Source organism: Amblyraja radiata, chromosome 22 (assembly GCF_010909765.2).
Source record: "Amblyraja radiata isolate CabotCenter1 chromosome 22, sAmbRad1.1.pri, whole genome shotgun sequence".
NCBI lineage: Eukaryota > Metazoa > Chordata > Chondrichthyes > Rajiformes > Rajidae > Amblyraja > Amblyraja radiata.
Window position 1 is genome coordinate 20,344,501 of NC_045977.1, and position 13,956 is coordinate 20,358,456.

Sequence of the window (13,956 nt, forward strand, 5' to 3'; positions counted from 1 at the left end):
ACCCATCTAGGGACAATTTTTACATTTACCAAGCCAATTAACCTACAAACCTGCACGTCTTTGGAGTGTGGAAGGAAAACCGAAGATCTCGGAGAAAACCCACGCAGGTCCCGGGGAGAGCGTACAAACTCCGTAAAGAAAACACCCGTAGTCGGGAACGAACCCGGGTCTCCTGCGCTGCATTCACTGTAAGGCAGCAACTCTACCGCTGCGCCACTGTGACCGCTCGTTGGTGCCTTGATGGTGGGTACGACGATCGTGTCTCCCAGTTTAACCCCTTTGGAAGATGCCCAGAGTGAACACAAGGTATCCCCAACCCCCAGACTTACTCTGCTCGCTTGCGCTTGTGGTAGGAACGTCGCCAGGGGTTCCTCCATGTTTTCCGCCTGGCCAGGGCCAGGTCCGGGAGGAAGGCGGCCAGCGAGCCCTCGATCTGGTCTGGCTTCCCGCACAGCGCGTGCTCGGTGGAACAGTAGTACGAGCACTCCCCGTAGAAGCAAATGTTGTTGGCTGCTCGGGGAGAGGAGGGGAAGGGGTAGGGAGAGGGTGAGGGGGAGAGGGGGAGGGGACGGAGGGAGGAGGAGAGAGACAGAGAAAAGGTGACAGTCAGCTGGGTGATCAGAACGCTTGGCATGAATGAACATTTGTGTGTGTGTTGAGTTGGGGGGGTACACATCACTGGGTTTGGCAAATAGTATGGGGGATGATACCATGGTGGCATGGTGGGGCAGTGGTTGAGTTGTTGCCCCACAGTGCCATGTTGTATGTTCTCCCTGTGACCTCGTTGGTTTACTCCGGGGGCCCCAGTTTCCTCCAACACTCCAAAGATGTGCAGGTTTCTAGGTTGGTAAGATGTAAAATTGTTCCTAGTGTTCGTAGGTTAGTGTATGCGGTGATCGCTGGTCGGCATGGACATGGTGGGCCGAAGGGCCTGTTTCCGTGCTGTATCTCCATAGTCTAAAGTCTAAAGATAGGTCGTGGAGCCAAAGCTTGAGTTTTTGTTTTGGATTTAGAGACACAGCGGGTTTACCAAGGAAAGACACAAAATGCTGGAGTAACTGGGCGACTCAGGCAGCATCCCTGGAGAACATGGATAGGTGACGTTTCGGGTCGGACTAAAGAAGGGTCCCAACCCGAAATATCACCTATCCATGTTCTCCTGAGATGCTGCCTGAGCTATTCCAACATTTTGATCAGCAGAATCTTGTGGTCACCAAGAACCAAAGTCCACTGGTCTCCGTGTGGGTTTCCTCCGGGTGCTCTGGTTTCCTCCCACATCCCAAAGATGTGGTTTGTAGGATAATTGGCTTCTGTAAATTGTCACTAGTGAGTTTGATGGAACTAGAGTGCATGGGTGATCGCTGGTCAGCATGGACTCAGAGGGCCTCTAAATTGCCCCTAATGTGTAGGGAGTGGATAAGAAAGTGGGATAACATAGAACTGTTATCGGTGGTCGGCGTGGAGTCGGTGGTCGGCGTGGAGTTGGTGGTCCTGTCTGCGTTGTATGTCTAAACAGGTCTAATTTCCTTGCCCTCACTTGGCACTAACAATGCCCACTGCCATGATGGTGGAGCAGGACTGTTTACAGGGCACAGGGCAGGAGCGGAGGGGGGTGGAGGTGGTGAGATTGGAGGGGCTTCCTCACCAAACCCATTGGCCCACCTGGAGAGATGAAGAAGGTCCTCCAGAGCTTCTTGTCGTGCGTGACGTCACGGATCTCCCTTGTCATGTTGACCAGTCTTCCGGCCACTGGGGGCACCCGTCGGAAATCCAGGATCCTTGGAAGAGAAAGAGTTCCCCGTTGGTGAATGGTCAGGTCAAATGTAGGAAACAGGAACTCTCCTCCTCGCCTTGCCCAATGGCCTTACCTGTCCAAGTGGAAGGCAGCAATCTCCGAGTTGTGCCGCTCATAGTCGGAGAAGTAGAAGAAGTCTGGCGGAGTTTCCTGCTCCCTGGTTTGTCTGGAAAAGACATGGTGGTTAAACAAGTCTGGCCTGGCTGTTACATGGAGCATAGTACAGAAGAAGGGTCCCAACCCAAAATGTCACCCATACCTTTTCTCTAGAGATGCTGCCTCACCAGCTGAGTTACTCCAGCACTATGTGTCTATCTTTGGTATAAACCAGCGTCTGCAGTTCCTTTCTACACGTAGAACGATATAGCACAGGAGCAGGCCCTTCGGCCCACTATTAATTTTTCACCCAGAGAGTTGTGAATTTATGGAATTCCCTGCCACAGAGGGCAGTGGAGGCCAAGTCAATGGATGGATTTAAGAGAGAGTTAGATAGAGCTCTAGGGGCTAGTGGAGTCAAGGGATAAGGGGAGAAGGCAGGCACGGGTTATTGATGGGGGATGATCAGCCATGATCACAATGAATGGCGGTACTGGCTCGAAGGGCCGAATGGCCTCCTCCTGCACCTATTTTCTTTGTTTCTATGTCTATGTTTCTAATGTCCGTGCTGAATTTGAAACTCTCGGCCATCTCCAACATCATTGATACCGACTGTGATGTGAACTCCAAACAAAAAAAACATAGTAATTCTGGCCTTTACACCTTACTTTGGAGATACAGTGCCCCCCCATGCCGACCAGTCATCACCCCGTACACTAGTACTATCCTACACACCAGGGACAATTTAGAATTTACAGAAGCCAATTCGCTTGCAACTCACATGTCTTTGTATGACTCTAAGGTTGTTCGACCATCAACCATTTAAAAGAATCTGACAATAATCCCACTTTTGTTATTTTCCTCACGTTATCCTTAATTCTCAGATTCAGCCAATCACCTACACATTAGTGGCAATTAATGCTGGTTTATCAACCTACCATCTTGGTCATCTGAGACAGGTGCTATAATAGCGTTTAAAAGACACTTGGCAGGTGCATGTACAAAGCGGCATGAGGTACAAGAGGTAGAGCTGCTGCCTCACAGCGTCAAAGACCTGGGTTCAATCCTGACGATGGGCGCTGTCTGTACGGAGTTTGTACGTTCTCCCTGTGCCCGCGCGGGGTTTCCTCCAGGACCTGCGGTTTCCTCCCACACCCCAAAAACGTACAGGATTGTAGGCTAATTGAGTTGGTAAAATTGTAAATTGCCCCTAGTGTGTGTAGGATAGTGCTAGTGTGTGGCGATCGTTGGTCGGCACAGACTCAGTGGGCCAAAGGGCCTGTTTCCACACTAAAACTAAAAACAAAACCTTTGCTTTGTTATCTCGGTAGATCATTCCACATATGAGTGCAAACAAACCATACATGATCATATCAGATATTACAAGAGAGAAAATAAGACCATGCAGAATAGATAAACAACATCATTGCACTATCTATTGTGCTTGAGTTTGATTTGTTTGGCTTTATATATATTATCTGATCTAATTGGCTAGCAAACAAAACAAAGCTTTTCTTATAGTATTATCTGATCTGATCGCATGCCTTTCACTGTACCCAGGTGCACGTTACAATAATAAGCCTAGACCTCTACCTAAACCCAAGGCTCTGTCTACATGCTTCTCAGACAAAGAGCGGAGGGATTTCTCCCGCTGATACTACTTGGATGAATAACCAGTAATGATGTGTCAGAATGCAGATTTACGAAGAGAGTCTGGAGAATGATGCAAGGGTCCTTGTCACGGTTTGTCCTGAACAGCTCCGTAAGAGACGATTTACGGGCTGTTCGCAGGGTCAAGTTCAGAGATGGGCATCTGGTGCTGGCTGGAAGGTCAACAACTCAGTGAAAAACGCTCATTGGTCGGCCCGAACCTCATTGATCTCCCAGCAGAGCGCGATGTCCATCAGGGAATGTTGCCGACTGGCCTGCTCCAGACTGCAGCAGTACGTGCTGAGGGACGCACTGAAGCTTAGTGCAGCCAATGCCAAGGCTTTGTGGGGTAGGAACACAGTCTAAGGTCCTTCCACTGCTGGACATTGGGGGCAGAGTGCGGTGGAGATGCCCCTCAAACAGGGAAAGGGATATCACTCCAGGGGGGCAGATGAGTGGCAAGGGTGCCGGGTATAATGGTGGTTTTAGTGAACACTATCAAATACACTGCTAATTAATGTATGTATAGCCGCTGAGCATGTTGGAAGAGTTTTTGTTTTGAATATATTTGTGGAAGAAAAGAATGCATGTTTAGTTTATTGTCACGTGTACCGAGGTACAGTGAAAAGCTTTTGTTGCGTGATAACCAGCCAGCGGAAAGGTAATACATGATTACAATTGAGCCATCCACAGTGTGCAGATATATATGATAAAGAGAATAACATGAACGTGCAAGATAAAGTCCAGTAAAGACCGATCAAAGATAGTCCAAGGGTCTCCAATGAGGTAGATAGTAGCTCAGGACTGCCATCTAGTGGTTGGGAGGATGGTTCAGTTGCCTGTAGGAGAAAGATTGAGTGTCTGATTCAATGGTGCCAGAATAATATTCTTGCTCCAAGCATTGGCAAGACCAAGGAGTTGATTGTTGACTTTATTGACCCTTTGTCCGATCAATATTCACCCCTTAATCAATATCACTAACCTAGCGGCACCCACAGTGGCACTTGTGTAAGCTTGCTTTTCACAAACTGGCTGCAACGTTATAACAGTAAATACAGTAGAAAGTACCTGTGAGCTTTAGACTTTAGAGACAGGTCTTTCGGCCCACCGAGTCCGATTCGACCAGCGATCACCGCATGTGCTAGCACTATCCCACACATAGGGGACGATTTACAATTTATACCTAAGCTAATTAACTTTCAAACCTGCATATCTTTGGAGTGTGGGAGGAAACCGGAGCACCCAGAGAAAACCCACCCAGTCACGGGGAAAATGTGCAAACTCCATACAGACAGCACCCGAGGTCAGGATCGAACTCGGCAGCAGCTCAACTGCTGTGCTACTGTGCCGCTGTGAAGGTCTTCAGGGCAGGCTGAGACACTGAAGGATGTGCTGTAAATGCAAGGTTTCCTTTCTTAAATTGGAATAGGAGGCTGAAATGACTTTAGAAGCTACAATCTAGCAACTGCCTGCGAATGTTCTGTGTGGGTGGTTAGAGACACCAGGCAGGAATGTGCTGACTGTGCAGATTTCAACCAAGCCAGGATTTGGGGTCAGTGTGGTTATAATGAGATCTGCCCGTCTCCGGGGGAATCGGCTAGCCACCAGGCGGTGCTGTTGAGTCAGACAAGGGGGTGGTCCTGGGGAAGAGGGGAGAAGGTGAGCAGTCTGACTGAGTATATTGTACCGGGTCAGTCCGCCTTGTTCACAAGACCGTTGTTCAAAAGGGAACTGCAGATGCTGGAATATCGAAGGTACACAAAATTGCTGGAGGAACAAAGGAGTGTGGGAGTTGTTCAGGCACCTTTGCCAGCAATTTTGTGTACCTTTGTTCACAAGACCCTCAGAGCTGGAAGTGGCTGTGTGTATGGTGTAGTCGCTTCATGCCTATGCATCTGTTTCTATGCATGTATGAGTGTGGTTATGTATGAGTGACTGTGTGTCTGTGTGAATGAGTGTGAGTGTGAGTAAGTTGTTTGTGTGTGAGTGTCTGTGTCTGTGAGAGAGAGAGAGAGAGAGAGTGCATAAAACACCCAGCTGGGGGAAGAGTGGGTCAAGCAGCATCTGTCAATGTTTTGGGTTGAGACCCAGCAACAAATACATGTGTATCTTCTTGTGTGTGTATACACATGCATCTCTGTATGTGTGTATGTCCAAGTCTGTGCGTGTGAATGTGTATACGTTTGTAATGACATATGACCATCCGTGTGTCTCTATGTGAATGAGTCTGTGTGTAAATGCATGTATGTATAAGTACATCTGTGAATGTGTGTGCCTGTGTCTAAGTACGACCGAGTATGTTTATGTACGTATGGAAAAATGTTCCCAATGTTGGGCGAGTCCAGAACCAGGGGCCACAGTCTTAGAATAAAGGGGAGGCCATTTAAGACTGAGAAAAAACTTTTTCACCCAGAGAGTTGTGAATTTGCGGAATTCTCTGCCACAGAGGGCAATGGAGGCCAAATCACTGGATGGATTTAAGAGAGAGTTAGATAGAGCTCTAGGGGCTAATGGAATCAAGGGATATGGGGAGAACGCAGGTACGGGTTATTGATTTGGGCCGATCAGCCATGATCACAATGAATGGTGGTGCTAGCTCGAAGGGCCGATTAGCCTCCTCCTCTATGTTTCTATGTATCTACAGTGCATTCAGAAAGTATTCAGACCCCTTCACCGTTTCCACATTTTGTTACATTACAGTCTTATTCTAAAATGGATTAAATTCATTTTTTTAGTCATCAATCTACACACAATACCCCATAATATAAAAGCAAAAACAGATGTTTAGAAATTTTAGCAAAGTTATTAAAAATAAATAACTGAAATATCACATTTACATAAGTATTCAGACCCTTTACTCAGTACTTTGTTCAGGCACCTTTGCCAGCGATTACATCCTCAAGTCTTCTTGGATATGATGCTACAGGCTTGGCACATCTGTATTTGGGTAATTTCTTCCATTCTTCTCTGCAGATCCTCTCAAGCTCTGTCAGGTTGGATGGGGAGCATCGATGCACAGCTATTTTCAGGCCCCTCCAGAGATGTTCAATCGGGTCACTCAAGGACATTCACAGACTTGTCACGAAGCCGCTCCTGCGTTGTCTTGGCTGTGTGCTTTGGGTCGTTGTCCTGTTGGAAGGTGAACGTCTGCCCCAGTCTGTGGTCCAGAACGCTCTGGAGCAGGTTTGCATCAAGGATCTCTCCGTACTTTGCTCCGTTCATCTTTCCCTCAATCCTGACTAGTCTCCCAGTTCCTGCCGCTGAAAAACATCCCCACAGCATGATGCTGCCACCACCATGCTTCACTGTAGGTATAGTATTGGCCAGGTAATGAGCGGTGCCTGGTTTCCTCCAGACGTGATGCTTGGCATTCAGGCCAAAGAGTTCAATCTTGGTTTCATCAGACCAGAGAATCCTGTTTAGGTGCCTTTTGGCAAACTCCAAGCGGGCTGTCATGTGCCTTTTACTGAGGAGTGGCTTCCGTCTGGCCACTCTACCATAAAGGCCTGATTGGTGGAGTGCTGCAGATATAGTTGTCCTTCTGGAAGTTTCTCCCATCTCCACAGAGGAACTCTGGAGCTCTGTCAGTGACCATTGGGTGACCAAGGCCCTTCTCCCCCGATTGCTCAGTTTGGCCGGGCGACCAGCTCTATGAAGAGTCCTGGTGGTTTCAAAATTCTTCCATTTAAGAATGACGGAGGCCACTGTGCTCTTCAGGAGCTGCAATGCTGCAGACATTTTTTATACCCTTCCCTAGATCTGTGTCTCGACACAATCCTGTCTCGGAGGTCTATGGACAATTTCCTCGTCTTCATGGCTTGGTTTTTGTTTTGACATGCACTGTCAAATGCGGGACCTTATATAGACAGGTGTGTGTCTTTCCAAATCATGTCCAATCAATTTAATTTACCACTTGCGGACTCCAATCAAGTTGTAGAAACATCTCAAGGTTAATCAATGGAAACAGGATGCACCAAACCCCCAATTGTGAGAGTCACAGCAAAGGGTCTGAATACTTATGTAAATGTGATATTTCAGTTATTTATTTTCAATTACTTTGCAAAATTTTCTAAACACCTGTTTTTGCTTTTATATTATGAGGTATTGTGTGTAGATTGATGATAAAAAAAAAAGAATTTAATCCATTTTAGAATAAGGTTGTAACATAGCAAAATGTGGAAAAAGTGAAAGGGTCTGAATACTTTCTGAATGCACTGTGTATATCTGTGCAAATCTGTATATAAGCATGTTTGTGTGTGTATTTATGTGTGTCTGTCCTTATCTATGTGTAACCAAACATGTGCGTAAAAAGGAACTGCAGATGCTGGGATATTCCAAAGATAGACACAAAGTACTGGAGTAACTCAGAGGGTCAGGCAACATCTCTGGAGAAAAAAGATTGGTGACTTTTTGAGTCAGTTCTGAAGAAGGGTCCCGACCGGAAACATCACCTATCCTTTTTCTCCAGAGATGCTGCCTGACCCACTGAGTTACTCCAGCACCTTGTGTCTATCTTAAGTGTGTGTGTGTGTGTGTGTGTGTGTGTGTGTGTGTGTGTGTGTGTGTGTGTGTGTGTGTGTGTGTGTGTGTGTGTGTGTGTGTGTGTGTGTGTGTGTGTGTGTGTGTGCATGTGTGTGTGTGTGTGTGTGCATGTGCGTTCTTGTGTGTTATTGCACGTGTTTGTATGTGAGTGTGTGTACAAAATCATGAGAGGAATAGATCGGATAAATGCACAGAATCTCCTGCCCAGAGTTGGGCAATCAAGAACCAGAGGACGTAGGATTAAGGTGATGTGGAAAGATTTAATAGGAACCCGAGGGGTAACTTATTTACACACAGGGTGGTGGGTGCATGGAATGAGCTGCCAGAGGAAGTAGTTAAGGCTGGTACATTTGTAACGTTTAAGACACATTTAAACAGGTACATGGATAGGACAGGTTTAGTTGGATATGGGCCAAACGGGCACTGGTGTAGATGGAGCATGTCGGTCGGCATGGGCAAGTTGGGCCGAAGTATGACTCCGCTGTATGACTCTATGACTTTATCACTGTAAGGTCAACAATAAGCTCCACAGTGGTCCTGATGTTGAGAGGAATATTGTTGTTCTGGCACCATTCGGTCAGACAGCTAATCTCTCTCCGACACTTTTTTCTCCACGCTGTATGACTCTATCGGTGACACTTTGTGTCTGCCACTGGGCAGTTTTTCGCTGGCTCTTGTTTTTAAGCAGGAGGGCATGATTGGGAAATTGAAGTCAAACTGTTTGTGTTGATAACAGCTGATAACACTGGAATAGTCTGTCCTCATGTTCCCAAGGTTCCTCACACTCGTTACAAAGTACAACCACAGTTATTTTCACCCACAGGACCTTTCTCGTTCATCTCAGCACTTTTTAACGCCTGTGCCATTTAAAGGCCGTGACATCGTGACTTTTAAGAGGCTTTTAGATAAGACATAGGAGCAGAAATGATCAGTCTGTAGAAGTGCCCTGACCCGAAATGTCACCTATCCATGTTCTCCTGAGATACTGCCTGATCCGCTGAGTTACTCCAGCACTTTGCGCCTTTTTTTGTAAACCGGCATCTGCAGTGCCCAGAGCGCTGGATTATTGGGCTTTTGAGTGTAGCTGCCAACTCTTCAGTGGATAAAAAATGCTATTTTAATCAAACTTTGCAGAAAACAATATACGAATATAAACGTTGATGCATTAGAAAAAGAGAAAGTGTGTCGTCACTAAAGTGTTATCTTTATGACAAATTTGCAGCACTTTAATTAAGCCACGCTGCTTGATAAATGGGGCCTTCAGATTGTCTTATGCAGGATAATAGGCGTTCATTCACAGAAATTCAATTAAATTATGCAAAATGCCTGGTATCCTGAAAGGTTTTATGAAAATCAAATGGTACATTGTTAAGCTGCTTGGAACTCCCCATAAACACCTTGGCTCAGTAAATTGTGCCTTCAATCAAGGGGATTAGCATCTTGCATAGCTGATTGTAATTGAAATGTTGGTTTGTCTTCCAGTGGCACCTTGGCCATCCATTCATTTACACCCAAAAGCTAGAAAGAGTGCAGGGACGGTTTTACGAGGAAGTTGCCAGGACTCGAGGGCCTGAGCTATAAGGGGAGTTTGGGCAGGCTAGGACTTGAGTGGGAAAGATAGATCAGCCATGATTGAATGGTGGAATAGATCTGATGGGCTGAATGGCCTAATTCTACTCCCGAGAACTTATGAACAGAGAGTTTGGGTTTGTGTTTATTGTTATTGGTTGACTACTGTCACCTGTACCGAGACACAGTGAAAAATGTTGTTTTACGTGGTATCCAGGCAGATCATACTGCGCATGACTACAACATGCAACATAGAGAACAAACACAGTGCAGGATATGGTGCTGCAGCTGCAGCAAAAGGAAAAGTGCAAGAGGCACAATGAGGTTGGTTGGGAAGTTGGGGATATATATTTATACTTAGCATACGAGAGTCTCAAGAAGGGTCCCAACCTGAAACGTCACCTATCGTTGTTCTCCAGAGATGCTGCCTGACCCGCTGAGGAACTGCAGCGCTTTGTGTCTTTTTCTTTGTCTACCGGTATATGCATTTCCTTCTGTCGGTATGTGAACTCAACCCTGCTTCATGAAGTGGATGATCAACACCTTTGTTTTTTGGATTTTTGGGGAGGCCTAAATGTGGAGCAAGGGCTCTGGGTTTAAATCGAGATCAAGATCTTTGGGCTTAAATATGGAGCGATGGCACTGGGCCTAAATCTAGAACAAGCATATTGGGTCTGAATACGGATCAAGGGGTTGGGCCTAAATCTAGAACACGGGTATTGGGCATGAATGTGGAGAACGGGCACAGGGCCTAATTGTGGATCAAGGGCATTGGGTCTAAATCTAAAACTACGGAATGGGGCCTAAATCTAGAATACGGGCACTTGGGCCTAAATCTAGAACACAAACCTTGAGCCTAAATCAAGAACAAGGGCACAGGGCCTAAATCTAGAACAAGAGCGCTGAGCCTAAATGTGGAGCCACACCAACAGGCCTGAACCTGCTTCTCGTGTTTTTGGAAACAGACAGCAGTATTTTGTCCTGCACTGATCTGAAGGATCTGATCCAATTTTTTTTACCAGATGTTGTCTAATTGAAAACATGTGTGGTTGTAAAAGCTGTATCAAATTCAAAACTCACAGTGGCTGTGTCACTTTTTGAATGTTTACATTTTCTTATTATGTAAAACCATGCAATATAAAACGTCGATCATGTCTTCACTTGAGGCCATGCGGCCCATGGTATCAGTACTAGCTTTATGTAAGAACAATGCAAACTTGAAAACGATCGAGCTGTCATAAATCTCCAGAGATTCACTGTCAGTGCTGTGGACGGCTTGATTGTAATCGTATTGACTAGACAGCACGCAAAGTACATTTTTCCATCACCTCAGCGCACATGACAGTCATAAACTAAAGTTGTATGTGCCTTGGTTTTAATTTAGTTTACAAATACAGGTTAGTAACAGGCCCTTCAGCCCACCGAGTCCACGGCAATCAGTGATCACCCTGTACACTAGCGCTATCCTACGCACACTAGGGACAATTTACAGAAGCCTATTATCCTGCAAACTTGCACATCTTGGGAATGTGGAAGGAAACCCGAGCACCCAGAGAAAAACCACGCAGTCACAGGGAGAGCGTACAAACTCCGTACAGCCAGCACCCGAGGTCAGGGTCGAACCCGTTAAATTACCACCTCCTTGTCTTGAAACTGTGCTCCCTTATCTCAGACTAGGTAAATTAGTCAGACCTGCTCACCTTGTCTAGGCCTCTTAGAGTTTTATTCATTTGGGTGGCACATTGGCACAGCAGCAGAGTTGCTGCCTTAAAGAGCCAGAGATCAGGGTTCGATCCTGACTATGGGTGCTGTCTGTGTGGAGTTTGTACGTTCTCCCTGTGAGGGTGTGGGTTTTCTACAGGTGCTCTGGTTTCCTCTAACACTCCAATGTTGTGCAGGTTTGTAGGTTCTTCTTCTTGCGTGTGCCGTGCACAGCCTAAAGTTGTAGATCTAGGGTAGACATCCAGGCCAGGACAGCATCAGTCATCCCCCACTTTTGCAGGTGATGGGCTGTTCTTGCATGGAGGGTTAACTGGCCTCTATAAATTGTAAATTGTCCGTAGTGTGTAGCATAGAACTAGTGTATGGGTTTATCGCTGGTCGGCGCGGGCCCGGTGGGCCGCAGGGTCTGTTTCCACGCTGTATCTCTAAACTAAAGTAAAGTAAATCTCCCCTCAGCGTCTCTTGTTTGGCAGAAAGCAATGCTGGCCAGACGGTGTCTCCTGGTTAGTGTTGATCTGCATCCCAGGCAACATTCTTGGAAACCTCTCCATGCCATCACATCCTTCCTATAAATGCCTTGAGCCACACTCCAGGTTGCCACGGCAACGGCCGTCCCCTGGCCAGTGGAGAAGTGAAGTGAACATTTTTTTCGGGCTCGCTTGGAGTCTGGAGGAACAGGTGCTTCCTTTGCAGGCCCAGACTACACTTAGTTTCCCCTTTTCTGAACTCCATCACAACTCACTCCATCAATCTGATGAAAGGTCAGGCCCGACCCGAGACGTCATCTATCCATTTTCTCCAGAGATGCTACCTGACCCGCTGAGTTTAGACTTTAGAGATACAGTGCGGAAACAGGAGGCCCATTGGCACACCGAGTCCGTGCCGACTAGCGACCACCCCGTACACGAGCACTATCCCACACACTAACAACAATTTACACTTTGCAAAAGTCCATTAGCCTACAAACCCACTCGTCTTTAGAGTTTAGTTTATTTTAGAGATACAGCACAGAAACAGGCCCTTCGGCCCAACGAGTCCGCACCTACCAGTGACCATCCCGTACACCAGCACGAGCACTATCCTATGCACCAGGGACAATTTACACTTTGAAGAAGTCAATCGACAAACCCGCACATCTTTGGAGTTTAGTTTAGTTCAGAGATACAGCATGGAAACAGGCCCTTCGGCCCACCAAGTCCACGTTAACCAACTATCACCCCGCACACCAGCACTATCCTATACACAAGGGACAACTTCCAAGGACATACAGGTTTGTTGATTAATTGGGTTCGGTAAAATTGTAAATCGTCCCTAGTGTGTAGGATAATGCTAGTGTATGGGGTGATCGCTGGTCGGTGTGGACTCGGTGCACCGAAGGGCCTGCTTCCACACTATCTCTAAAGTCTAAAATTCACGGCTCGACTGGCTGTATCGTGGTCTGATTCGGTAATTCGAACGCTCAAGCACAAAGAAGGCTGCAGAAACTCCTTCACAGATACTGAGCTCGCCACCAGCAAGGGGACCTAGAAGAGGCACTGCCTCAAGAGGACAGCTAGTTTAGTTTAGAGATACAGCCCTTCGGCAACATCAACTATCGATCACCCATTCACACTGGTTCTCAGACAAGGCAGCACAGTTACGAGACAAGGGACTGGTCAGTTAAAACCATGCACCGTAGAACTTTCTTCTCACAGTTGATAATGAATCTCTGGCGATTTATGATGACTATGTCGTTTAGAAGTATATGTTTAGTTTAGAGATACAGCGTGCAAACAGGCCCTTCGGCCCACCGAGTCCCTGCTGATCAGCGATCACCTCATACACTAGCACTATCCTATACACTACAATTTACAGAAGCCAATTCTACAGCCCATCAAGTTTAGACCAACCATCAACCACCTATTGTTTCATTAATTGAGGTTTAGTTAGAGATACAATGTTGGAACAGGCCCTTGATTTATATTATCCCATACTGTATCTCTCCGTGACTATGAGCCCTGGTCAATATCTCCCCCAGCATATTGAACAAAACAACCCCAATGATGTCGGAGGGAACTGCAGATTCAGCGGGTCAGGCAGTATCTCTGGAGGAAAGGAATAGGTGACGTTTCAGATCAAGACCCTTCTTATCCAATGATGTTGTCTTCTCACGATTGTGAGAGCTTGCTGTGCACTGAATGGGATTTACAGAGGTGGCTGTACTTCAAACAGGGTGGGGGGGAGGGGGGGTGAGGGGGGGCACCGAGAACAAAGGGAGACCCGGCAGTGGGGTGGGGTGGGGGGACAGACTGCTACCACGTGCAACGGCAAGCAGTAGATAGGGCTGTTCGCTGAACATTTGGTGACAATGCATTTCACTGCACCTAGGTACATGTGGCAATAAAATATCATTGAATCATAAATATTTAATTATAGTCATAGAGTCACACAGCGGAAACAGGCCGTTCAGCCCAGCTCGTCCCTGGTGACTAATATGCCCTGCTTACGGTCCACCCACTGACCTGCGTTTGACACATATGTTAAGAGAAAAGATATGTTAAGAGAAAAAGATTAGTAAAGACACATTTGGATCCCTTGAAGGC

At 46.7% G+C, this 13,956-nt stretch overlaps 1 protein-coding gene across 1 annotated transcript in view; it reads right to left on the reverse strand.

Annotated features, from left to right (window-relative positions):
• fam20c (FAM20C golgi associated secretory pathway kinase) overlaps positions 1–13,956 on the reverse strand; it is a 48,551-nt gene that overhangs the window by 10,877 nt on the left and 23,718 nt on the right. Inside the window, exons 4-6 of the mRNA XM_033040548.1 lie at positions 1,869–1,961; positions 1,663–1,778; positions 330–510 (exon numbers count right to left, since the gene is read on the reverse strand). Coding sequence (XP_032896439.1) covers positions 330–510; positions 1,663–1,778; positions 1,869–1,961 — 390 coding nt within the window. The remainder of the gene's footprint in view (positions 1–329; positions 511–1,662; positions 1,779–1,868; positions 1,962–13,956) is intronic.